This window comes from Astyanax mexicanus, chromosome 23, assembly GCF_023375975.1.
Source record: "Astyanax mexicanus isolate ESR-SI-001 chromosome 23, AstMex3_surface, whole genome shotgun sequence".
In the NCBI taxonomy this organism is placed as follows: Eukaryota; Metazoa; Chordata; class Actinopteri; order Characiformes; family Acestrorhamphidae; genus Astyanax; species Astyanax mexicanus.
Window position 1 is genome coordinate 14,941,882 of NC_064430.1, and position 27,922 is coordinate 14,969,803.

Consider the following 27,922-nt stretch of genomic DNA (forward strand, 5'->3'; position numbering starts at 1 on the left):
GACCACACGAGAGGCAGCGGGCGGTCACGTGACGCGGGGCGTCAGATCGGCTGTGGTTTAAAGCGGGGCGGTAAGGGGTCGAGAGCAAACTGGTTAAACTTCTGGAGAAACGAAGAGCCGGAGCGGATGCTGGACAGATACTGAGCACTGTTTCTCTGTGTGGACTTGGAACAAGAGTGAGCGAGTAAGTTCAAGACAAAGGAAAAGTTGTGACTTTGTTACAAAGAAAGTAAAAAAAAAAAAAAAAGGAAAAGCAGTTGAGAAACTGGGATTTTTATTTTTTGCGTTATTTTTCTAATAACCGACTAGAACAGTGTTATTTAAATTAACTAGTCAGCTAAATCTGAGTGTTCTGGATGAAGTTTATCTGTAAGAAAATGGCACATTATTAGTATAAAAACGTTTGTGCAAACTAATGAACTGAAAGAAAATTTAGCTACATGTGTTTTGAGTTGGTTTTACCCTCATTGTTTCACTTAAAAAACTTTTTAAACACATTTGAGTGCTTAAAAAAGACAGAAGGCAGAAGTATGTTGTATATATAGCAGAGCAGATAAATGATAAGAACTGATATGTTAACCTAAAGCTAGCAGAAAGGAAAGTAGCATTATGGCATTTTTACCTTTTTTAACCTTTTACCTGAGTTCATTTTATATTTTTGTGGGTTTTTTATGGACTTTTGAATGTTTCAGCCTCAAGGCAGAAGTCTGTAGCTAAAAGTCCTCAAGTTTAGCTAAACTAACTACATATTTGTGACAATAAATAGATAAAATGTAGATAAAACTAGTTACCTTTCTGCAGGAATGTGAGTTAACTTGTCAGTCATGGTGTGTGTTGGCTTGTCTGTGGTCTAAATATCACAGTATGATAAAGTAAAGACATTTAATGCAAATATGTGCTATTTTTAAATGCATGTGACCGATTTTACTGCCTAAAGAATATAAAAGCCAATAACAGTTTCTGTCAGTTCTCAAAGTTGTAAAACATAGTCAGTGCTGTTTTTTTATACAGAGGAAATATAAGAAAATGCCAAAATATTAATTTATGTGGCTTTAAAAGGTAAACAAAAACATTTTTACATGTGTTTTGAGTTCATTTTTACCTCTTTTTTTAAATAAACACTTTTATAAAAAGTCTGAATCTAAAATCTCCTACCTTAGCTAGCTACATATTACCTTAGCTTAGCTAGCAGATAAATGATAAGAGCTGATAACCTAAAGGTAGCAGAAAGAATGTAACTAGCCAGCTTTATTATTATTAAATGATTTTAATCTTTTACGTCTGAAAAGTACTTTAGCTAACTTTAGCTAAAAGTCAAAATGTAGCTAGTTAGCTTGTCAGTGTTTTTGTTTGTTTGCTTAATTGTTGTGTGAATGTTACAGTATGTTGTAGTAAAGACATTTGATGTATGTGAAAAATTCTGCTAGTTGGAGCCTTATAAAAGCCAAATAACATTTTTTTGTCAGTTCTTAGAGTTGTCCAGTATAGTCACTGCTGATTTTCATATGGGGGGAAATTGTGGTTTTCCCAATGGCTTTATATATCACTGTGTGATACTAATTATTTCGTTAATGTGTTGGCTGTTTGAATCTTGTTGTTTTTGGTGTTATTCTGGCTATATGAGATTTAAAATCTGCTCTAAATGAACCCAGCTGGCACACAACCGACCTCCAACGTTGAAATGTAGTTGAAATATGGTTAAAACGTTGAGGTCTTAATGCTGAATCAACATAATGTCCTCAACCTTCTGCTTTTTGAATAAGCATTTTACATTACATTACCATACAAAAAAACGATTGAATGGAGGGATGAAAATGTGGTTTTGCCGCAAATTCTTCCACATACTTGGGGGAATGTTCATGTTCTAGTTGTTTTACTGTTGTGTTTTTGAGATCAGATGTTGAATCAGATTGGTAACCATCTTTATACTCAGATTTACTACAGTGATGCAAGTTTATTGTTAACACTCTGTTAACAATAGGAATTTTAAGTTTTAGCTATTTGTAGTAATTAAAGCTTTTTGTTTGTAGTTGTACAATACCTACATTTAGAGGTGTATATTAGGAGAGAGAATTTGTTTACATCATGACATACAGTTTTTTTTTCCTCTTCCATACAGTTTTGATCATTCCGAATGTGAACTATGGTTTATTAAAGGTTGAACGTACAATGTTGAAACAACGTTGCCATATTAACGTTGATTTACTTTTCAAAATCAACACCAAATCCAATGTTGATTCAACCATAACATCAATTTTGAAGTATCAGCTGGGAAATGAAGTATATTTATTAGTTGCCATTAACTAGTGATAGAAAGTCTGGGTCCAGAAATCCAAAATCCATCTCTGTGTGTTGTTCCAACAGTTGTTGGAACAAAACCCAGGGACGGACTTTTTTACTTTACTTCTTAAATTCACTTTTTTAAAAAGTGGCCAAATGAAGCCACATACAACGTTAATTTGCCTCCATTTATTCTAGTAAAAAGTATAAAATGCATGTATTTGACAGATTTATTGTAGTTTCTGGACTAAGGGAGCCCTGAAGTTCCTCTTTACTGCTTCTTTTCTTCTGCTCTCCTCTTCATAAACCAGGACTACAGCTATAAAACAGCAGGCTACTTCCCAAACAATGATACACAGAGCAGTAACCCTGTCTTAGTGAGTTTGTGTGGGAGAGAGTGTGTAAGTGAGAGTATGCGTGTGAGAGTATTATGTGTGTGTGTGAGTGCAGAAAGAGGGTTTTGTGTAATTAATGCACTCGGCTGCATTCCCTCCCTCTTGACTTGAATGGGCTGATTAAGGCAAGCTGAGTCAAAGGGTCAGGGAGTAGAGAGAGAAAGAGGGAAGGAGGGAGAGAAACCTCCCTTTTGTTCGGCCTCAGACCTTTCCACCTGAGCGGTGTTTGAGTGTCCTTTTCCCCTGGTCAGTTTCTCCTTCTCACTCTTTTGATGCTAAACAGGCCGTTTTCTCACCTCAGAAGTGAAGGAGTGCAGAAGGTGCGCTCTTATTCAGGGGATTACAATTCATGGTACACTGCACCAGCTAGACATCTCAGCGTTTGGGGCCCTTTTGTTCAGCCACTTGTTTGTGTGCATGAGTGTGTGTGTGTGTGTTCGTTTGAGGGGTTCTTATTGACCATGTAGGCTAAATGTTTTCACACACTGTAAGAATAGAGCAGGGCTAAATACCCACACACTTTGTGAGATGTGGGCTTTTATCTGGCCTCTCTTATTTTTTGGAATTTATCTTTCTCAGTTTTTCTCCATTTTCTCCCTAATTTGGAAGGCTAGTTACCTCACCCACTTCTTACTTCTCTCTACTTCACTAGCAATGCTTCCAACACTAGGAGTGTGAAGAGTAGCACATGCCTCCTCTGGTACATTTGAAATCAGCCACCACCCCTTTTTTCGACTCTCCCTTGCTCTGAGGAAAGCGCTTCACCTCAGGTTTAATACATCAGCTAACAGACTCCTGTGCTGACCAACAGTACATAAAGAGTGATGAGGGAAAGAGTGCCAGCTACCTTCCTATAGGAAGCAAAGCAAGGCAAATTGTGCTCTCTCTCAGACTCCGGCTGCTGATGCCAAGCAGCATGACCCAGGATTCAAATGGCAGTGCCAAGATCCACTGGAACACTCAGAGCCTGCATTCCTTTATTTGGAATGATGAAATGGCCACATGTTTTGGAACACCTGTTCATCAAACTTTCTGTCCGTAATCTGTTGTATGGGTCGTGAATTTATAAACCAGATATAATATTCTTGCACACCCCTAGGATTGACCTGTACTTTTAAGGTTGTTGTACCATTGCTATACGAATTTGTGTGCATTCAGAAGAACTAGAGACTTCACCTAATTACTGATTTTGGATTATATGTGGATTGCAAACACACTCACCCCAACAGCATTAGATACAGCTCCACACACTCTGGTTTTCAGTCCAGTTTTTTGAACGTTTAAAGTTTTCTTGCCGGTCATGTAGCTTTCCATCAGCTGCCGGAGCCCTAAAACAGCACAACTGGCCTTACTCTCTCTGGGTGGGTAGATGGCGCTTTTTTCCCTCATCACTACTAGGGTGATGTCGATCAGCACAAGGCATCTGTGAGCTGATGTATCGGAATGAGTCTCTGCGCTTTCCTCCAAGCATGCTGTGATGCTACTTGGCAATTGTAACATCTTTCCGTAGTAGTTCTCTTTAGTACAGTCAGTGTACACCTCCCCAGACAGTGTGGAATCACTGAGCTGATGACTAGATATGCGAGAGTGCATTCCAGCTCCTAATGAAGGCCTAGGCTTATTCTAAAGCTTCTACAAGAACCGCAAAGTACTTTTCCGTGTTTATACAGACTGTACCTCCCTCATTACAACCTCATACAGCACTTAGTACATTCTTTAACATTCATTACACTGTCCCTATGCCGTTTAAAGGGATAAAGTGATACCTGTGGTTTTCACTTCTTTTAAACAGACAGAACCTGATTGGTAATTGGTAGTGATGATTTGCTGTTCCTTATACAGAGGTTTAAACCCACAGGGTATAGATGCTTTAGTGGTGGGGTGACAGTGATTCTGCTCTGATGGTTTTAGAGCACTTATGCTTGTTTTCTCTGAAGAAGGAGGAGAGCTGCAGAGGAATAGAGGGATCTTTGTTTGCCCGTGTGTGTGTGTGTGTGTGTGTGTGTGTGTGTGTGTATTTAAGGGTCTTTGGGCTTTTCTAAGAAGTGGAGGGCTGCAGCTTCATGTGGCATTGCTTGTATAGTGTATGTGTGTGTATGTGTATGTTTGTGTGTGAAGAAGACAAAGAGAAGAATACTGCTTTGTAACATTTTGTCTACCTTCAAGTTATGGATGAACCAAATACTTGGCAACCAGAAGTATAGCAGCTTGTATAAACAGCTTGAGTATGGCCAAATAAGTAAAATTTCTTTCCTTTGTGAAATAATTAAAAAATAACAAAAATGAATGACCTGGGAAAACTTTGTTTTGCATTTTTTTTCTTTGTGTTGCATATTTTTGTTTGGTGCATCCCTACCTGATTTGTAACATTTGTGAAACATAGGGCTGTAAGAAAATGTTGATATATTGAAATATTGCAATATTTCTGTATTAATTTCCAAAAACACATATTTTTATAATTATTTATTAGTTTGCATGTAAAGATTTGTATCAGACAGTGATTCATTTAGTGTTGTGCTTAAACTCTGACCACTAGGTAGCGGTGTTTTACAGTTTTTTAGATCCCACTGATCTGATTGAATACATCATTGCAGAAAAGTACACTTTTCTTTTATTCAGATTTTATAAATATGATTGAGTTTTCTTAAAAGTAAACAATAGCAATATATTGCGACAGTTCATTCAGTATCTTAGTATATTGTGATATATTGAATGGCAACCCCTGTAATGTGATACATATTGTATCGTCAAGTTCTTGCCGAAACGCAGCTGTAGAGTATTCCTGATTTTAGACATGCATCAGATGTGCAGCAATCACACTGATTTACTTTTGCATACAGACAGGCTATTTTATTAATGCAATGATGAAAAAGTGGCAAAATTAATAAAACTTTCTGCCAGAAACTAAAACTGAACTAAATAAGATATTTGTATAATTACAGCACAATGAATTAAATCTGTTTTATTCATGTGGAATTGATCAAAAATGCACATCTGACTAATGAGAATTCCGTACATTTCTTTCAGTGCAGAACTTGTTGAGGCTCTCCTGTGTGCAGGTACGAGTGTGTCTGCATGCTTGCGTGCAGAGTCAGCACAACCTGCTGGGATTTATGACTGTTAATCACAGGCAGGAGAAGAGAAAAGTGAGTGATGGGAAAAGTGAGTGATGAGATTGCTGTAACAGCTGGTTTAAGGTTTCCTGCCTGTCTCTGGTTGCCCAGACCCGTCTTTCACCTTGTCTGTCCCTCTGCTCCACCCTGTCTGCACGCCTGTCTCTCAGCTCTTAAACTCATTAAAGTAGTGCTGTACCTGTAAACAGATGCAAAGGTCTTTTGGTTTAATGTTAATGAAGAACACCGATTTAACCTAAAATTAATAAGACAATAGAATAAAGAATAAATAGAATAAGAAAAATACTTATTTTTTTAGGTAAAAGCAATAGTATATGCAGATATCTGCAGATCTTGTATTTTTTCTTAGCAATATTTATTGTATGTTTTGTGCTAACTGTTTTACTGATTTACTACATTTTAACGTGTCAGCTTTAGTACAGATATATACTTAAAATACTGTTTTATGTTAAGCATCAACCTTAAATTCCTGTATTGGTGCTTCCTTATAATAGTGGTGAAACAACACTGGCATTGCAGTTAAGGGCAAAGTGATGTTTATTCCATCTGCACTAGACCAATCCTTTGGGAGCTTCAGGCTGCTTTGAAAAGACAGTTCAGAACTCATAAATATTAAGCATCCTTTCAGGAAAACCGCTTTCCGTCTAAACCACATTTTCAATTCTGCGTAAAATTCCAGTTCAAATCATATTAAATGTAGCAGAACAAAGCAACTGTCCAGTCAAAACAAGTTTTGTCAGGTGTGCAAGACATTTTAACGCAGAATATTAGCATAAGTGAAGAAAACATATTAAAGCAAACTTCAACTTGCAAATATTAGGGCTTCTATTCTCCAAAACCCTCCAGTATGCACTTATACTCTTCTTACTATTCTTTTATAAACAATAAAATAATCTCTTGTGTTTGTTCTGTATTAAGACGTAAGCCATTCAGCGCTAATCCTTAGTATAAACACTTTAATAAAGTTCAGTAATATTTATTTATTTATGGGTCGTGTTTTTGGGGCTGATACTGGGGCAGACGTAGTAAAGCATCATCGGTTCTGCAGTTGTAAGTGGGTCTGTATTGCCATGAAGGACCTCCATCTATATAATAGAGATCATATAATCTGACCTGCCCTCAGGATCAGCAAAATTATTGTTGGATTGCCTGCTAATTGCATACTTAAGCTAAAAATCAGATCTGAAAGAACACTTTGTTTTGCAGAACCAAAGATCTAGTTTTGTCACACTTCCAGTCTTCAGTATTCACAATTGCCAAGTAGCATCACAGCATGCTTGGAGGAAAGCGCAGAGTTCACATATTGTTACACACATTACACCTCAATTAAACACTATTGTAAAATAATGCGATATCGTAAATTTTCTCAGTATTGCCCAACCCCCACTTTTTTACATATAAAAGCCAGTGTTTCTGAAGGATGTGCTCTGTTGGGGAAATTTGCTTATAGTTTTTTTAGGTATTATCAAAGGTATATGCATCTCAATTTAATATTGATGGAAAATATTGTGATATTTTCTCAGTATTACCCAACTCTCCATTTTTTTATAGGTAGAAGTCAGTGCTTCTGAAAGATGTGCTCTGTTGGGGAAATTTGCTTATACTTTTTTTTGGTATTATTAAAAGTATATGCATCTCAAATAAATATTGATAGAAAATATTGTGATACTGTTTTCGGAATTTTAGTATCGCCCCAACCCCCCTACTTTTTTTTTATAAGTAAAAGCCAGTGTTGTGGTGAGGAACTTCTCCTTTGAGCCTGAGCAAACCTCCGTCTAGCTGTAATGCTGCTCTTAGTGTGCAGATTTGCCTCTTACTAATTCATGAAAGAGTTTGACTTAAGCAGAGCCTTGTGCCCCGACAGAACACTTGTAATGGAATCTGAGATCTATTGGCAGGGAGATGGGTTTTTACGGGCCTGAATGAAGCGCTTTAGAGGCAAAGCCGACTTGACGAGCGTGCAAACTGTGCCATATGCCCCAGAACCAGCGAACTGGGTCAGCGCTTTGTGTTATTTCTTCTTCTATGTAAATGAGTTTTAATTCCAGCCGGTCATACAGCAAGTGCTACACACACACAAAACACTTGATGGGCCCTGATGGAGTGATGGAGTGAAAAGAAAACAGGAAAATGGGAGACAAGTGGAGAGAAGTAAATGTGTGTGTGCGTCTGTGTGTGTGTGTGTGTGTGTGTGTGTGTTCAGCCGTCCTGCATTCCTCTGTGTGCGTGATAATAGCTACCCTGGAGCGTGTAAGTGAGTGTGTGTGTGTCTGTGTGTGCCTCCTCTGTGTGTGTGTGTGTGTGTGTGTGTGTGTGTGTGGAACTTAGTGGGTCAGAACAGCCTCATTGAGCTTTTGCTGTCACATACAGAGTGCAGCCCGGAGACACACACACTCACTCTCTTACTCTCTCTCTCTCATACACACTCACACACACACACACACACACACACTCACTCTCTTACTCTCTCTCTCATACACACACACACACACACACACAAACACACACTCACTCTCTTACTCTCTCTCTCTCATACACACTCACACACACACACACATGTCCCGCTGGGCTGGAATTCAGAATGTATTCTTCTTTGGAAAAACGGTGGTTTGCATTTCTTAGCAGCAACACAGAAAAAGTGACAGAGAGAGAGAGAGAGAATGTGTGTGTGTGTATGTTGGGGGTTTGGATAAGGGGGGGGGGGTCAGTGGAAGTGATTTTAGAAAAAGAGGGTAAAGATGAGGTTTTTAGAGGGTGAAGAAGATTAAAAGAGCAAAAGAGAAGAGGATGAATTTTAAGGTGGGGGGTGGGATAGGGTGGGGTGGTTAGGCTGGGTGGGCATTGAAGTTTTTGGGCCCGAGAAAGGGGGATGGTTTAGTCATGCTCCAGCAAGCCACTGACACTTAATTAGTGTTTCAGAGGGAAGAGCTGGATTTAGTGGGTCAATAGAATATATTTATGGACTGCTCTAAAGGAGGGCTCGGCATTTGTCCTGACTGGCAGAGAGGGGGTTTATTGCTGCTAGTTAGGGCCAGCTATAAAGGTTTTTGGCGCCGCAGAGATGAGAGGCTCAGGTGAAAACGCTGGAGCTTTCTGTGGGAATTGGACTTTGAATAGGAATTTAAAGGGCAGAAAGAAAGAGAGAGAGAGAGAGAGAGAGAGATAGCCTCCTGCTGACCGACGCTCAAATACAGAACAGCGACCGGCCTGCACCACCAATGACCTTTAGGGTCGTTTGTGCCCGGCGGCAAGGAAAGTCCATTGCCAGGCAGTGGAAGTGAGTTAGAGGACAAGGCAGGCTCGGCTGTAAATGGAATTTGTTAAGTGAGTGATGCGTAGAGAGGGAGAGAGAGAGAGCAAGAGGGATGGGATAAGGGGATATGCTCAGTTTAGCTCCATTTATGATGACTTTGGCAAGTCTTTCATATCCCTCCCAGTTGCTTAAACAGCCCATATGGAGAACTTTAAAAAAAAGAGGACTATGTGTGCTTTTACATCTAACTTTTGTTTGGTCTGAATCTCTGGACATTTCAGTTCAGTTTGGTCCAAACTAAAATAGCAAGGGATACAAAAGGCTTGGATAAAAAGGGACTGAGGCAAAGATGATCTTGGCTTGGAGCCACTTAACCATGGTCCTGGTCCAGTTAATAATTTTTAATGTTAAAACACTTTTTCAGTTTGATCTGAACTAAAACAGCTGGTTTGAAGTGTTCCATAAACCATGGTCCAGGCCAAACGACCAAAATGTGGTCAAAAAAAAAGGTGGTCTTGGCTTGGATCCACTAACCCATAGTCCAGTTAATCATTTTCAATGTGAAAACACTGGTGTAGCTGGTGTAAACAGTTCTGTAAAGCCTGGTCCAGGCCAACCAACCAAAAAAAAGGTGATGTAGGCTTGGATCAACTAAACCATGGTCCAGTTCATTATTTTCAGTGTAAAAACAGGTTTTCAGTTTAATCTGAACCAAAACAGCTGGCATAAACAGTTCTGTGGAGCATGGTCCAGGCCAACTGACCAAAAAGTGGTCCAACCAAACAAGGTCTCAGTTCAGATCAACTAAACCATGGCCCAGTTTGTTTGCCTTTTGAAATGGATGGTTTGAGCTTTTGGTATCTACTGTAACTGTAGATTTACCCTTATTTATAAACAGAAAAAAACAATATGTTGCACTTATCCTGCTGCACGATGTACTTGCTCTTAAAGGGAGGCAGAATTCAGCAAAACATCTGGAAAAATATCTCTTAGAATTATCAACATTCTACAAACCAATCAGTGTAGAGTATATTGAGACAAAGCCCACATAGACCAAATGCACAAAATGTAACACTTGCTTCAGATTTTTGGACTGTATTTGCTGGTGTAAAAAAAAAAAAAACTTGTTTCATTTTAAATCCAGTAACTTTCTGATGTAAAAAAAACATCCTGTAAAAATCACATATAAAAAAATTAGTCTTACTAACTTAGTTCTGCGGTTTGACCGCAGTGTTGTATGGTATGTGTGTGTGGTTTTGTGTGTGTGTGTTTGTGTATGTGTGTGGTTCCCCTGCCCTGTTCCGGAGCACTGGTGTCCCGCGGTGAGTCTTTTCTGCTCCAACAATACACTCCTACCATCTCCCATCTCACGGCCTGGCCATCACCATGGAAATGGTAGCCACCTCTAAAGAGTGCATACCCTGCCAGAACCATGCAGTTATGAACAACAGCGCTATACGGCTGTGCTTTAATCTGATTGAAGACACAGTGAGTGTGTGTTCTTAGAAAACACTCTTCTCTTTAAGAATACCACATTCATGCAACTTGGCAAGACTTTCCAAAAGTTACCAAACAGCCACTCAGCTAACACACTTCCTGAGGAATTCTTAAGCAATCATAAACTCATGCTGTAAATAGATGATATTGCTCTGTATGTGCTATTGCCATTGTCTGTGTATTCTAACAGCTGAAGAATGTAAAAAATCTAAACCGGCTTCCTTTACATAACTAAATACTTTAAATTGTTCCATAAACACTATAAATTTACCTAAAATACTTAATGTTTAAGTTTTTTTTATTTAAAATGTATTTCTCAAAAGCTCTGTTGCACAGGTCAGATACAAATTTAATAGCAATTTACAAAATGTTATTATTGAAGCCATTAGAGGCATTACAGTACTATAAATAGCCACAATTCCTTTCTTTCTCCAGTTAACAAATACATTCAAATCATTTTGCATTAAAATGATCCTTTAAGGTATTTAAAAGGGCTATAGTTCCTGCTCTTTTCTCTGAGCTGTGGAACGATTGTGCAATTCTATTTGTCTCTTTTCTGAGTGAATAATAGCTGTTTACTGTTGTTTTTCTATTTTACTCAGATAAAAATACTGTATGGCGTCACATTAATGTCAAAAGTCAGGGGCGCAAAAATACCAGGTGAAAAAAATTAACCAGCATGTTTTAACATTTTACATGTGCGAATTTACTTTTTGCAAGCACAAACGTGAAACTCACGAGCAAAAATAGGGAATCATGTGCGTGCTGACTAAAATATCAATCTCGAGCTTCATTTTTCACCCTCTCATAAAATGGAGGGCGGAAAAAGAAGGACAGCAAGAGAGTTAGCTAACTAGCTATGCTAAGATCCAATCACTGTTTGCCTCTGGTAATTCGCATTGTGCACGAAGACAACTGTGAATTTGAGAGGAAAACAAAACACCCGATAGGGAGAAAAATGAAGCTCGAAATCAATATTTTGTTCAGCGTGCACACAATTCCCTTTTTTGCTCGCGAGTTTCACATTTGCGTTCGCGAGAAGTTAACTAGCACATGCAAAATGTTAAACGCTGGTTAATTTAATGTTTTTTTCACCTGGCATTTTTTTACCTGTGACAGTGAGGAACAGCAGAAAGAGCTCCTCAGATAAAATGCTGTTCTCATTTTTCTCCAGTCAGGACAGAGCGAGATTTTAGTGTGTTAACTTGTTATGCTAACTGGCTAGCGAGCTGCACCTGATTCTTTGGCAATGCTGTTCTACACAGCGCTCCGCAGCGCCTCTAGCGGTATGGCGGTATGTGAGAAATGCATGCCGGTTTTAATTTCCCCTCCACGATACTGTATGAACTGGTATATCGCCCAGCACTATATGGAATAGTTGCTGTTTTACTTTGAACTTTTTGGGGACCGACTTTATACAACAAAAAAAAAAGCCACCTAAACTCCAGCCCAAAGTTCTTTCCCCTTCTCTTTACCCTATTGCATGTTCTGAAGTAGGTGTTTGAGATGCAGATAAAAACATGCCTCCATGATGATGTCTGCATTTTCATAAGGCCCTGATGTTCAAAATTCCCACATTGGAGTGTATTTTTTTATAAATAGTTTTACTTGTCCACAAACATGACCCAAACTATCCAGCAGTGTTTCTGAAAATCTCTCTGTCAACATGATGACGCAAGAATAATTCTAATATGCTTGCGGCCAAAAATACAGCCCAGCAGAAGTTGCTAACACCTCAAGAAGCGATTGTAACAGGCAAAACAAACCAACAGGCAGCCCGAAGCTGCAGCACACTTTCTAACAGGCATCAAAAATTACTCCTGTGTTCAAACAGCTGGTCTCCAAGTCAAAACCCAATTTGTCCAGGAAAAAAATGGGTTCTCATAACCTACATTCATATTACAAGCCTCATTTATCAGGCTTGGTTATTTGCTTAGATTGGATTTGGCCTTCTTGACAGTTTCTATTTCTAAATGTAAGTGACATCTGTGTATCTGTATGTAATGTAACAAACCTGTGCCTGAAATATAGATACATTTAAAAATGTTGCATCTGTTGTTGATGAATTCCCCACCAGATTCCCCACAAAAAATTGGCTTCCATGTATCAAAATTCTGTTTATTGTGAAAGAAAAAAAGTTGTCAGAGCTAACAGTGAAAGTGGCATTGCTATCTTACACCCCACAAAATTTTTTTAATGCCTTCCGCCTGCTTCGTTTTAATGAAAAACTCGGACTACAGTCATGTTATATGTAATAAAACATAACCATGATTAATTAAAATAATTAGATTGCTAAGATAGGGGCCTTTCTGCGTAATTGATCATGTACAGAAAACACAACAACAAACAAAATAGTGATCAGATAGATCAGATTTGATGTGCACACAGTCCTAAAAAGGCAAAACATCTTTTCATTCTGGTAATGTGGGTATTAAGGCTTGGCGATATGACTCTAACACAATATTTCATGGTTGTTTTGCGATATTAATATTTTTTGACAATATGACAAAACAGATTTTTTTTTTGCCAATTCATTTTGGACTACACTCCGCCCCATACAATCAACTGAGTCTCGTTTTGCTAATCACAATAATTTGCTTTCTTTTCCTCCTGCTAACTCTGTGAATGTTCTCGCATTACTTAATGTTCGTTCAATATCTAACAAAGCAGCAGTACTCAGTGAGTTCATTCTAGACCACTCTATTGACATCCTTTTCATAACAGAAACCTGGCAGCAAGTCGGTGACTTCTATGCTTTGAATCAGGCTACCCCATCTAACTTCAAGTACATATCTAAACCCCGTTCCTCGGGCAGGGGAGGTGGTCTAGCGGTTATCTTTAATAACAAAATTAACATTTTTGAAGTGAGCATTATGTCTCCTACCTCTTTCGAATATCTTGCTGTTAAACTATCAGGCTCAACCACTGTGATCTTACTCTATCGTCCACCTAAGCCTAATCCAACATTTCTGCTTGAGTTGTCTGAGCTGCTTACATTGGCCTGTACAGTCTCCCACCACTTGTTGCTGGTCGGTGACTTTAATATTCACGTCAACACTCATGACTGCAAAACTGCTGCTGAGTTTCTGTCTGTTCTTGAGTGCTTCCATTTTACTCAACATGTACATTTTCCCACACATGATAAAGGCCACACCCTTGACTTAGTCTGTTCAAATTCCCTGCCTATTCTCAACCTTCATTCTTTACTGTTTCCACTTTCTGATCATAAACTTATCCTGTTTACAGCTCCGATGGCCTTTTCCCACCGCTCTACCACAAAACATATTTCTTTCCGCAAGACTCAATCTATTGATCCTCTTCTTCTTAACCAATCTCTTTCTCTTATCTTTCCTGTTACCTTGGCTCCCTCATCTCCTGAAGCACATGCAATAATGCTAAACACTGCTCTCTCTGAATCACTGGAAACATTAGCCCCTCTGAAAACAAAAACAGTGACCTTCGCTACGTCCTCCCCCTGGTACACTGCTGATCTTCGTACCATGAAGCAGGCTGGACGCCAGCTTGAGCGGCTCTATAAAAAGTCCAGACTTACTGTTCATGCAGATGCATATAAGCAGCATTTGTCTGCCTATAGAGATGCTCTTCAGGATGCTAAAACAAGCTATTTCTCCAATCTCATAAACAATCAGCATAGTACTAATCAGCGGTACCTCTTTTCAACAATTACAAAACTCTTTAAAGCCCCCGACAACACCCTTGTTCCCTCTACAACACTCTGCAATGCTTTTTTACACTCATTTAATTCAAATATAAAAATAGCAAATATACACAGATCTCTGATCTCAGATTCCTCTGAACCCTTTTCCCATCACTCTTATACCACCCGCCCCTCTCTGTCCAGCCTATCTTTTTCCTCCCTAAGTGCTTTTAACTGTGTCGACTCATCTTACATTTCTAACATTGTTAGGTCCTCCAAGACTACAACATGTGCCTTTGATCCACTTCCTACCAACCTATCTAAAGCCTGCCTACCCTCACTTCTTCCCCATCTCACCCTTCTTATTAATCAGTCACTCCTCCTTGGACAGGTCCCATCTGTTTACAAAATTGCTGCAGTTAAACCCATACTTAAAAAACCTGGTCTTGAACCTTCGGACCTTAACAATTTCCGTCCTATCTCCAATCTCCCCTTTCTGTCTAAGATTCTTGAGAGAACTGTAGCCAGCCAACTGAAAGAGTATCTCGAAACCAACAGTCTCTTTGAACCTTTTCAATCTGGGTTCCGACCATTTCACAGTACTGAAACAGCTTTAGTGAAGGTCTTGAATGATCTGTTGGTAGCTGCTGATGCTGGGTCTCTCAGCATCCTTTTGCTCTTGGACCTAAGTGCAGCATTTGACACAATCAACCATTCCATCCTCTTGTCACGGCTGCATGAACTTGGCATTGTTGGCACTGCGCTGGATTAGTTTTCATCCTACCTAACTAACAGAAAACAGTACATCACACTCTGTGGCTATTCCTCCTCTACCTCTGTGATTACACAAGGGGTTCCTCAAGGATCAGTCCTTGGACCTCTTCTCTTCATCATATATATACTTCCCCTTGGACGTATATTGCGTCACTTCAACATTAATTTCCACTGCTATGCGGACGATACCCAAATTTACATCAATACCAGTTCAATCAATAATCCACCCACTGCACATATAGAAAGCTGTCTAACTGAGATCAAAAGCTGGATGAAGCAAAACTTCCTCATGCTAAATGACAATAAGACTGAACTCATACTGATTGGCACTAAGTCGGTCCTTAACCACACTCCCCCTCTCTCCCTCAAAATTGGTGACATACAGCTCTCACCATCTGCACTGGTTCGAAATTTGGGTGTCGTCCTCGACTCCACTCTTTCATTCACAGCACATGTAAGCACTGTTGTAAAAACAGCCTTCTTCCATCTGCGTAACATAGCTAAGATTAGACGGTCCCTCTCTCAATCAGCTGCTGAGCTCCTCATTCACGCATTCATCTCCAGCAGGGTAGACTACTGCAACGCCCTATTGGCTGGCATTACCTCTTCTTCTGTACACAAACTCCAAATGATTCAAAACTCTGCTGCTCGGTTGCTCACCTACACTCGCACTCACGATCACATCACACCTGTTCTTCAAGATCTTCACTGGCTTCCTGTTAAACACCGGATTCACTTTAAGATTCTCCTACTTACCTATAAAGCCTTAAATAACCTGGCACCTCCCTATCTCTCTGACCTTCTTCATCCCTACAAACCTTCCCGCTCTCTCAGATCCTCTACTGCTGGGCTTCTAAATGTCCCGTCATCCAATCGTCGTAGGTGATCGGGCTTTCTCCAGGATCGCTCCCCGACTATGGAATTCTCTTCCAACTGCAGTTAAGCTATCTCCCACTCTTCCCATATTTAAATCAAATCTTAAAACTCATCTATTCTCTCTTGCTTATGGTCTCTCTTCTGCTTAACATTATGTTTGATCTCACATACTATAGTACTGCTGAGTTGGAGCTCCACTGTAAATGTTGTACCTGTATTGTCTGTGTATTGTATATCTGTATGTTTGTACCAATAATTGTAAGCGTCTTTGGGTTTTAGAAAAGCGCTATATAAAAATAAAGTATTATTATTATTATTATTATTATTATTATTATTTTAACAATATATTACTGCAACAAAATAAATATAAAAAAATATTTTGTGTAAATGTAGGACTTTCAAACATTCACTAGAAACAAAACATCTATAAATGTTTGTCTATTTCATAACCAGTAACTTACCAAGACTTTGTATACATTATAATAGTGTATACAAAATTTAACAACCCAATCTAGCACAAAACTAAATTGCAGCATGTTTAGTGAGCATATAAACTGCAAACAACATAAAACCAAAATGTTAATAAATACAGTAAAAATAGGCTAGCAACACAAATACAAAATAGACTGTTTTTAAGAACACACAGTATGATATGGAGTTTTTATTTTAATGTCAGAATTTTTGATGATATTGCGTACAATACGAAATGGCACACCTGTGGAACATAGCCAAAAATCTCATCCTAGTGAGTTGTTATATTGGGAGGCCAAAAAACTCAAATCCTGCAAATGTGACATAGCTTGAGATACAAGGATAGACTAGACTTCAATAACATGATGCATGTAAAGAGTATATTAAAGAAATAGTTGAGTAAACCTGATTAAATTGCTTGTTTGTACAATCAATTAACTTAAAAATATATATATTTGACTGACAAACCCTCAGTGATGTGTTTAACATCTCTGATTAACGATTCCAGTACTGGTAGTGGGGTATATTTTGCACCACTAATCAAATTAGTATTGGCTAGAAGAAAGAGTTATTCTTCTAGCTGCTGCAATCATGTGTCAAGATCTGGTTCAATGCACGTAATAAAGAGTAAAATTACTTAAAATGGCTTAAATCATCACAGCATGGTCCTCCATTTGTGTCAGCAGTAAAGGACAATTGTGCTGTAATACATTGTTAAACTCATTATTCTGCTTCAGTGCAACAATCTAATAAGCTTCCTAATAAGCTGAAGATGGACTGTCTTACTCTTTTCTTTTTTTCTGGGGTAGTGGAGTAAAACGTGAAATATTTCATATGTAAAAAGAAACAACATTAACCAGCGTTTGACCTGAGAAAATACTGGATTCCTATAAAATCCTGAGGAAAAAACTGTACTGTAGTCCATTTTTATCGGTTACATCATGCACCCATGAATCAATACGTCCAATGTCATGACAGCATCGGAAAAAATAACTGCACCCTTGGACTCAAAGTCAAATACTGTATTGATTCTGCGAGAGTAATCTGGCCTGCTTCCGAGTGTGTATGAAGGCGAGAATAATTCTCTCCTAAACAGCTAAACAGAGAGAGACAGAGAGTGTTTATAACTGCTTTAATCACAATACCATACAGAGCAATGTAAAGATTAGAGAATAAACAGTATAGAATTAAATTAAAATTGAGAAACAGTCTTTTCCAGGATATGTCAGTAATATCGACACAGTGATTGAATGGAAAAGTCATTTGGACAGTAACAATCGTTGGCGCTAATGATTTCAGCGGAATGAAAGTGGCCGTGTTCCTTGTTCTGGGCTTATAAAGGCTCGTTTTTCTCACTTACACTTACTAAACATAGCCAGACACTGCTGGAATGCGAAACCAACAGGCGACTGCTGTGCGCTCACATTAAGCATTAGCTGCCAGTGTGGAACATTTATCTGTTGAGCTTGTTGTTTTTCCAGCGCTAATGACATCCACCCCTCACCCGGGCTCCATCAGAACACAACACACATCCAGACTCCAGAGTCCCAAAGTAAAACAGCAGTGTTTATAGAGTATGGAGGAACAATAATGTGGAAACTAGGGGTGGGCGATATGTATCTAAAAAAAATATCATGATATTTTAAGGTATTTTCACGATAATATTACTCTTGGCGATATGATAAAACACTGAATAAAAAAAAAAAATTAAGAATACACTACTGCACGATACAAAAAAAATGCACTCCGAATATCTCCATATATCCAGGATTGAAGTATAATCAATTATACTAGACAGATATAATCTGTCTCTAGTAGATATAAAGTATAATGGGAAATAAGAACAGTGTGATTTTTTTTTCTTTTGCTAAAAAGGTAAAAGCTAAAAAATTAAAGGTGGGTGATATGGCACTATATTTTAGGGTATAATATTGTTCACAATATTCAAAAAGTTTGGTAATATTACGTACAATACTTTATATCGCACCCCTAGTCGAAATAACTTTTATATTTTATTCTTGAATTGAAATTAAGCTTCTTGGTAATTATACAGGGGTACTTGAAGCAATACCTAATAGGATTTAGCTGAGACTCTTATCCAGAGCGATTTACAAGGTTATTTGTATTAGAGGTGGGCCAATGTAGTGTTAAGAGTCTTGCCCAGCGCGCTGGCTGCTCGGCAATGCTGCATCGGCAGCAGCTCGAAAAGAAGCGGTGGCTGACTTCACATGTATCGGAGGAAGCATGTGTTAGTCTTCACGCTCCTGGTGTGTTGAGGTATCACTAGTGATAGGGGGGGTCCTAATGAATGGGTTGGGTAATTGGCCGTGTAAATTGGGGAGAAAATGGGAAAAATTAGAAATAAAATTATTAAACATAAAAAAAAGAGTCTTGCCCAAGGTCTCTTATTGGTGTAGCTCAGCATTCAGTCACCCAGGCCGGGAATTGAACCGCAGTCTCCCACATTGATTTAGGGTGTGTGAGTATGTCTTTGCTTGCATAACGACAGGAAAAGTACACCTTGCATGGCTCAAAATCTGCAAAAAGCATGTACTAATTCTCTTAATTAAACATGGTTGTGTTTAGAGCGTAACATGAAATAAACCAAATCAGCGTTTCAGTTGCCATTCTCTGTAAGTGACAGGTGTGCAGAAGAAACTGACCTGCAAAGGTGTGCAAGATTCTTATTTATGGAAAGAGCAATGTTACTTTTTTTTATTTTATATTCTGTTAATGGTTGATGTAAAAGTTAGGTTTGTGCACTGCTGCATGTCTGTGGATGTATGTGAGCTGAGCGTGTGTGGCGCACCTCTGTTTTCAAGATAGCAATGAGCGACTGACTGTTGACTGCTGTCAGGGTTCTAATCAGTCAGTAGTGCACATGTGTTTTCAACCGTCAAGATAGCAATGCATTAGAAATTTTCCTGAACACCCCTCACTTGTAGATATATTCACAAGTGTCTTTGCTATTTAAACAATGCAGGTGTAGATGTGAAAATAGACAGTTTGCAGGGTGTAAGACTGCAATGAGCATCACAAACCTTTATCTGTAAACAGATGCCATGTTGAGCATTAAAAGAACTCTCATTTGTACAGTATTTCAGCCAATGACTGTCCTTCTCATTTATGTGTCTGGTGATCTCGCATAATATTTTGTTCTGCCCTATTACACCAAATGCAGAGTGTGTTAACAGAGAAAAAAGATGCACCATTAAATAAACATATTCCCTTTCCAGCTCCTCCATTTTGCTCGCTATGGGGTTTAGTTTTTTTTTTTGAGGGCATGTTACTGACTCCCCTCCCAAACACACACACACACTGTCACACAGTGTGGTTGGTTGGTTGGCACGTCTTGTGAACGCTTGGCCAAATTCAAGCAGACCAGTAGCTGGGGACTGGGACATGAAGGATAGGCTGAGGCAAGGATAAGCTAAAAAAAAAAAAAAAAAAAAAAAAAAAAAAAATCACAATTGTGTTTAGAGGATTTGTCTCAAAGACTGACGGACACAAATTTAAATCCGTACGTGAGTACATTTTTTTTTTCTTCTTCTTCTTAAGTGGAATAAGTCCATAATGCGTGAAAAAGATAATCAGGCTTTGGAGTGAGAGACTACAGGTTTAATCTCCTATTACCCTCACGAGCTTATGACTGTTAAATGTAAAATGTAAAATGGCAGTTAAGAAGGTAAATTTAATAATAGCTTTTGTATGTGCTTGTGTGTGTTTTTGCAGGATGCGTGGTTTGTTTTCCACCCTTTTCCTGCTGCTGGTGGCCTTAATGATCGTCACTTCAGAAGCTGGAAAGAACAAGAAAGGTAAAGGCATCTCTTAAATTCATACACCATAATCAACCGGTGAAGTGATTTAGTGTCAAAGTGCTTAGCATAGCTTAGTCATTCTCGGACAGTTCTTAAGAGTATATAACATTGCAGTTGCTGCCTACTGTACATTAAAGCTATCTTTACATTACATTAAGCCATCTATTAATCCAGAAATATTATTTATATTATATTCTTATTCTTTATATTGATGCTTCACATGCTTCTGTTGTTTTACCACGCATTCTGTATTGTTAAGTGCTGCTCTGTTACATCGTTACTAATTCCTATATATATTTTTTAGTCACTTGTGTGTATAAAAATACCTTTTTTTCACACTTACAATCCTTTATTTTATTTTTTCCAAAAAATCGTAGTAAAGCCACTCCGTGTTATAAATCAGTTTCAGTTTGATTTTCCGTATTAGCATTAGCCGCTAACCACAGCACTAGCATTTTCACTATTCAGAGGTGAGTATATTGGACTGTCGCCTGCATATTTACTGTGTTTATACATGATTAGCTACATGATAGCTAATAGTGCCCTTACCAGAACACTCAGAGTTCCTCAGTGTAGCGCAATCAGGTGGCATTTACTAGCATCAATTGCAGCTGGTTAGCGCTGCAGTTAGTGACTGGCTACCGCTGCTAACCGGTGCTGGCTAGTGCTGCCAAATGGGGCTGGCTAGCGCTGCTAACTGGGGCTGGCTAGCGTTGCTAACCGGGGCTAGTTAGCGCTGCTAACCGGGATTAGTTAGCACTGCTATCCGGGGCTGCCTAGCGCTGCTAACTGGGGCTGGCTAAGCGCTTGCTCACCCTTGTGCAAAATACTGGAATTCTAAGCTAACTGTATATAAACGAAAGTGCTTTACTCACCCAAATAAACAGTTTTAATGAGAAAAATCTGAGTAGATTAACATCCAGCACTGGTTTGACTTCACAAACAGATCTGATTCATTTCATCTGGTTAAGGTGAACAGATCCTAAATCATTTTGGTGGATTGTTTTGATGTGACATGATGAGAAATTGTCCTGTATTATTTTTGTTCTAATATAAATTGATTCCTGTGTTCTTCTAGACAGAGGTAAAGGGCCGAAGGGGGCGTCAGACTGTGCAGAATCCCGCTTTGGTGGTTGCGTACCCAATAATGGAGACTGCGGTGCTGGCATGAGGGAAGGAACCTGCAATGATCAGACCAAGAAGATGAAGTGCAAAGTGCCCTGCAACTGGAAGAAAGAGTTTGGTGGTGAGAGATTTAATTAAAGCTAAAAAAAAATCTATATACATCTTAATATACAACTCTGGAAAAAAATTAAGAGACCACTTCAGTTTCTGAATCAGTTTATCTGATTTTGCTATTTATAGATTTATGTTTAAGCAAAATTAACATTGTTGTTTTATTCTATAAACTATAGAAAACATTTCTCCCAAATTCCAAATAAAAATATTGTCATTTAGAGCATTTATTTGCAGAAAATGAGAAATGGCTAAAATAACAAAAAAGATGCAGAGCTTTCAAACTTCAAATAATGCAAAGAAAACAAGTTTTAAGAGTACAGAAAGCAATATTTTGTGGAATAACCCTGTTTTTTTTATCACAGACTTTTTATGCATCTTGGCATGTTCTCCTCCACCAGTCCTACACACTGCTTTTGGATAACTTTATGCCTTTACTCCTGGTGCAAAAATTTAAGCAGTTCAGTTTGGTTTGATGGCTTGTGATCATCCATCTTCCTCTTAATTATATTCCAGGGCTTTTCAATTTAGTAAAATCAAAGAAACTTATCATTTTTAGGTGGTCTTTTTGTCTTTTTTTGTTTGTCCAGAGCTGTATGTCTATGTCCTCCTATACTGTTGGTTTTGTTCTATAAATCTATATCAATGGTTCTCAAACTTTTAAAGCAATGTACCACTCATGATTAAAACCACTGACCTATAGCATGTAGGTAGGATTATTTTATCATATTGTGATACTTTTTTATTGTAACACACAAAATACATTTATAGGTATATTGTTAATTATTGCAGTGCTTAAATATATGACAGGATTTTTAACTAAATATTAAGTCTTATTCACTTTAATACACTGTTTTGACAGATAGTGCTTGTAGTTCTGAAAATACCACTGCAAATGTGAAAAAAACAAATCACAGTATTGTGAATGGAGGCATGTAGTGTTGTTTTCTCTTTTTTGTTTCATATGTAGAAACAGCAGTTCTAAATCTGGGTTGTCTGTGTGTGTTTTTGTGTGCAGCTGACTGCAAGTATAAGTTTAGTAACTGGGGCGAATGTGACGTAGCTACGGGCAGTAAGAGTCGCACCGGTACACTGCAGAAGGCTCTGTACAACGTCGACTGCCAGCCCAGCATCACGGTGTCTAAACCCTGCTCAAAGAGCAAACCCAAGACCAAAGGTAAAAATCCTCTTACATAAGATTTAGGATATAGGTCTCAGCATATACAGTACAGAAAGCTCTGATTGAGGCTGACCTTGAAAACGCAGCCTGTTGTAGAGAATCTGTGTGTACCTGGAAAACTGAAAACATAAAACCTTTTTAAACATTTTTGGACATTTGATGTCCTAATATTTGGTAGAATAGATTGGGTAGAAGTTTCCTATAACTGTTAACAATAGACGGTGTACAGCTGGACAGAGCATCGTCTCTCAAAAGTGAAGCCACCACAGGTCGGGCGCCCCCTGCTGTTCGGTTTCAGAAAGCTGTGTAACCCCACCCATCCCCATAGGTTTCAATGGCAAAACAGACAACTTTCAATTACGTTTTTTTTCCAATATACTGAATTTTAACCTCCATTATTTAAATGCAACAGCTAGTGTAACCTCTGCTTATATGATTAAATTTTATATCCCCACAGAATTCGTTTTTTAAAACGTTATTCAGCTCTATTCAAAAAGGTGTGGTTATTGTGAAAGGTCTGGGTTACACCTAGCCGGGGTGTGACCAATGTCTGTATAGGTGGGACCCATACTGTGACCTACTGTGTATAGCTCTGTGGAGGCAGCCCGCGGGGGCGGGTTTATTTAAATGAGTAGCTGTCTCTCCACAGTATTTCTCCCTCCTCTGGTCTCTACTGCGCAGAATCGGGTGTCAGGATCGCCAACATGGCGCAAGATTTTGGCTTCATTTTCATAGAATGGATGGGAATGGCGACACGGCGTCCATCTTTTTTACAGTCTCTGCTGTTAACAGTCTCAGACATTAAGTGGAAGAAAGGTTTTCCCATTCCTCCATGCAGAATTCTTTCACCCTACAGCATCTTAAACAGAATTAAAATCCAGGCTTTACCTTGCCCATTCCAAAACTCTCAATTATTATTTTTTTTAACTCATTAGTTGGTAAATTTACTGGAATGTAAATCAAATGTCGATATGTTTAAATATGTTAAAGTTAAATAAAGATAAAGGTTTTAATGGGGTGTCCTAATGTTTCACATAACACTTGCTTTGTATTTCTCTGAATAGCCTTTTCTATAGGCTTTCGAAGTGCCCACATTGCCACATTAGGTTGAATATCTAAATATCTAATGGGAAATAAATGTAAAATACAAAGATCCAAGTAACATTAAGCCCTCTCCCAAAAAGCACACAACACCCAGATGTCTTTTTTTGCACTGTGTGTGTGTGTTCGTGTGTGTTAGTTTGGGCTGTGGTGGAGATTTTTATGCATGAGTAATGTAAGCTTTTGTCTTTGTGGGATCACAAGGCGCTCAGTGGGTGTTTGAGTAGGATGCTGAATCGAAGATGAGCCAGAAGAGCCGGAGTGGAGAGCGGAAGGCTCCAAGAGGCCTGGATAAAAAAGGCTGATTTTGCTCCAGAACATCTATTTGTTCAGAATATTAAGAGAGATCTTTTTGTATTTTGTACCTGAAAAGAAAACAGGCTTATATTGAACACTGAGCTGTAAAAGATGGAACTGAAGGAACCCAACGAACTTGTTTGGTGGCGGTGTATCTATCTCAGTATATCAGTATCTGAAGAGTTTTATTCAATCTGTTCACAACAGCATGAATGAAAAAATGCAAAAAAATGCTTTTTTTTGTTTAGTTTGACTTTCATTTGTTTCATTGCAGACAGTAAGAACCCAAATTATTTCATACTGTAAAAAAAAAGTAGAAATTTTTAATTTTCAAACAATAATGTCAACAGGTGAAAGTTTGGACACACCTTCTCTTTTTCAATGTGTTTTCTTTATTTTCATGACTATTTACATTGGAGATTCTCACTGAAGGCATCAAAACTATGAATGAAAAAGTGGAGTTTTATGTACTTAAAAAAATGGTGAAAATACTAAAAACATGCTTTATATTCTAGTTTCTTCAAAATAGCCACCCTTTGCTCTGATTACTGCTTTGCAGACTTTTGGCATAATTTTCTTAATGAGCTTCAAGAAGTGGCCACCTGAAATGGTTTTCTAACAGTCTTGAAGGAAGGAGTTCCCAGAGGTGTTTATTAGCACTTGTTGCTCCTTTGCCTTCTTCACTCTGTGCTCCAGCTCACCCCAAACCATCTGGATTGGGTTCAGGTTCGGTGACTGTGGAGGACAGCTCATTTTTTGTTAAGTACATAAAACTCCACATGTGTTCATTCATAGTTCTGATGCCTTCAGTGAGAATCTACAATGTAAATAGTCATGAAAATAAAGAAAACGCCTGTACTGTGTGTGTGTGTGTGTGTGTGTGTATGTATATATATATATATATATATATATATATATATATATATATATATATATATATATATATATATATATATATATACGGTGATAGGCGTTTTCTTTAGCATCTTCCATACTGTCCCAACATTTTCCTGGTTTAAAGTTGTAATACATTTGCCTGTTTACATCTTAAGATGCAAATTGAAATCAACAGCTTACAGTTTTAAGCACTTATATCATGTTCTGTGTAATTGTATGCAGCTGTTTTTCAGCAACAGGGTTCAAGGCTGGAGCAGGGCACTTTATTTTTTTTGCTATTCACTCCTCTCCAACATGATAATTCAAGCTGTGACATAATGATAGCCTCCACTTCCTTCCAGCTGATTTAAATCAGGGTGCCAAATGGTGTGGTTACAAATTATACTGTAGCGTTGTGAGAATAAATTCCAGAGCACTGTTCAATAGTTCCGCTTGAGCCACTGAAATGAGTGTTTGGATTGTTGGACAGTATGAAAGCGGTTTAGATGATGAGTTCATACAGATAACTGAAATTGGGGACATCAAGAAGATCTTCTTCTGCTAAAATGACTCTGTATATTTGACCATCACAAAACTTACTGACCCTGTTTACACCTGGGCACTTTATATTAATATGTAGAATCTATTCTGATTAGATTTAGACCATGTGTTTACACATGGTAGATAGATGTGTTTTTAGTTCTAGATTGAAATCTAATTGCTTTATGGGATGAAATATGCAAAGAGTGTGTCTTGAGAGATGGATGAATTTACACTGCAATAACATGTGGCTCAAATGCATCTCAGTCCACCTCCTAAAGTGATCAGATGATTTAAATTAGTATTGGGGGTTTACACTTGCATTTTAATGTGGCTCGCTTCATCCAGATATAATCCTGATATTCCAGACTCCTGATATTGGAAAAAATTATGAATTGTTTTCAACCCCCTTTAACTTTTTCACCTTACCCACATTTTGTTACTTTACAACCACAAACTTTTTTTTATTGAGCTTTTAAGTCATAGACCAACACAAACTAGCACATAATTGTGAAGTGCAACGGACATGATACATGGTTTTCAAAATTGTGAACAAACAGCATCATGAAGACCAAAGACTCAAAGACTCACCAGACAGGTCAGAGATAAAGTTCTGGAGAAACTTAAAGCAGCAGGGTTAGGTTTAAAAAAAAAACATATTACAAGCTTTGAGCATCTTAAGGAACACTCTTATATCCATCATTAAAAAATAGAAAAAGGATTCCACAACTGCAGACCAACAAAGACATGGCTGTTCACCCAAACTGACAGATCGAGCAAGCAGAGCTCTGGTCAGAGAAGCAGCCAAGAGGCCCATGATCACTCTGGAGGAGCTGCAGAAATCTGTCCACGTCCACAGGACAACTAGAATTCATACACTCTTCAAATGTGGAGTTTATGGAAGAGTGGCAAGAAGAAAACCATTGTTGAAAGAATTTCGAAAAACATGTATCGTTTTTCGTTCATCACAATTATGTGCTGGTTTTATATGGTCTTATATAAAATACAAGACAAACTACAAGTTCCAGGGATATTTTTTGCAAGATACTGTTCATACACTGATTGTTAGAACCTTTAGGCCAAGACCACCATGACACAGTGTTTCTCAACCTTTTTTCTATCACGTCACCCTTTAAATATATGCGAGATGTCAAGGCACCCCAGTTTACGGGGGGGGGGTTGGGGTGCTGGCGCAGTACTTCAGGTGAGAGGGGGGGGGGTGGGTGCTGTTGCAGTACTTCAGGTGAGAACGGGGGGGGTGGGGGGGGGTGCTGGCGCAGTACTTCAGGTGAGAACGGGGGGTGTTGCTGGCGGAATATGAAATAAAATAGCGCGTCACAATTAGCGCGATTAGTGCTGCCTGTGATTTGGGACACACCCCGACACGAGCTGACTCTGGAAAGGAAATATGCACGTGAGGCGCAATATTTTGACGGCACCCCAGGGTGCCGCGGCACCCTGGGTGAGAAACACTGCTCTAGAGAACCCTACTATTATGCAGTAGCCAGTGGTGGATAACAGCATGCTTTGGTTATCACTGAAGCTTCACCATTGATCTGAATGAAACATTGATCCTGTGTGTTTTGTTGTTTCTCTCTCTCTCTCTCTCTCTCTCTCTCTCTCTCTCCAGGGAAGAAAGGAAAGGGAAAAGGAAATTAGAAAGGAGAGATCCAAGAAAGACGTGAGGAGCCACCCTCCACCATCAGATGAACACCAGCCTTCCAAACTCCAGCTTTTCATTTCTCCCTCTTTATAACTCCACTGTCACACTCAGTGACAGGAAATGTGAAGTGCGTCAGACACGGCTTTCTTCTCCATTCTGTAAAGCTGCAGCTCCTGTGTTTGTTGTTCTAGAGCACGGGAGCGCGTCACGCTGTGATGCGACCGACACCCTGTCGTAAAATAGAACTTCCAGAAGAAGAGGGAGTGAAAGGCTGATGTTTGGAGGAAGGAAGATGTCGCTGACCCCCGGCCCCTTTGGCTCTTTGTAGACGAAGGAGAGATTATACTGTCCTGCTCTCTGTCAAAACCTCACCGTTTCTCATCTGACACATAAAAAAAAAACGCTTACACTCTCACAAACACACACACACACACACACCAACCTGTGTACTTTAATGTTTATCGTATAAATCCACTTTTGTAATAAGATTGTGTGATGTTGCAGTAGAGGATTATCTGAATAGTGGAGTTTATGAGTAATCTCGGTTTTGAAAAACAAAACAAAAAAAGAAGAGAAAGTCTTACTGCTCTTTTTGTAGGATTAAATGTAAGTCATGGAAAAAACATTTGAAATAAAATATTTTGAAAAGTAATTTCTGTGAGTTTTATTTGTAATTTTGCTATTTACAGATATATGTTTGAGTAAAATGAACATTGTTGTTTTACTCTATAAACTACAGACATTTCTACCAAATTCCAAATAAAAATATTGTCATTTAGAGAATTTATTAGCAGAAAATGAGAAGAAGATGCAGAGCTTTCAGACCTCAAATAATGCAAAGAAAACAAGTTCATATTCATAAAGTTTTAAGAG

At 38.6% G+C, this 27,922-nt stretch overlaps 1 protein-coding gene across 1 annotated transcript; it reads left to right on the forward strand.

Moving 5' to 3' along the window:
• Positions 1-48: 48 nt before the first annotated feature.
• Positions 49-27,701, forward strand: mdka (midkine a). Its single transcript, XM_007244921.4, has 5 exons — positions 49-184; positions 20,071-20,153; positions 21,235-21,402; positions 22,411-22,569; positions 27,017-27,701. Exons 2-5 carry the CDS (start codon positions 20,072-20,074, stop codon positions 27,043-27,045), a joined length of 438 nt encoding a protein of 145 aa, XP_007244983.2. The 5' UTR covers positions 49-184; position 20,071; the 3' UTR covers positions 27,046-27,701.
• Positions 27,702-27,922: the final 221 nt, after the last annotated feature.

What these genes read in the sequence shown, in the direction of transcription:
- mdka (XM_007244921.4), top strand. Translation starts at nt 20,072, where the DNA reads ATGCGTGGTTTGTTTTCCACCCTTTTCCTGCTGCTGGTGGCCTTAATG. An exon ending in AGCTGGAAAGAACAAGAAAG is followed by an intron (nt 20,154 to 21,234) that starts GTAAAGGCATCT and finishes GTGTTCTTCTAG; the next exon opens with ACAGAGGTAAAGGGCCGAAG. An exon ending in CTGGAAGAAAGAGTTTGGTG is followed by an intron (nt 21,403 to 22,410) that starts GTGAGAGATTTA and finishes TTTTGTGTGCAG; the next exon opens with CTGACTGCAAGTATAAGTTT.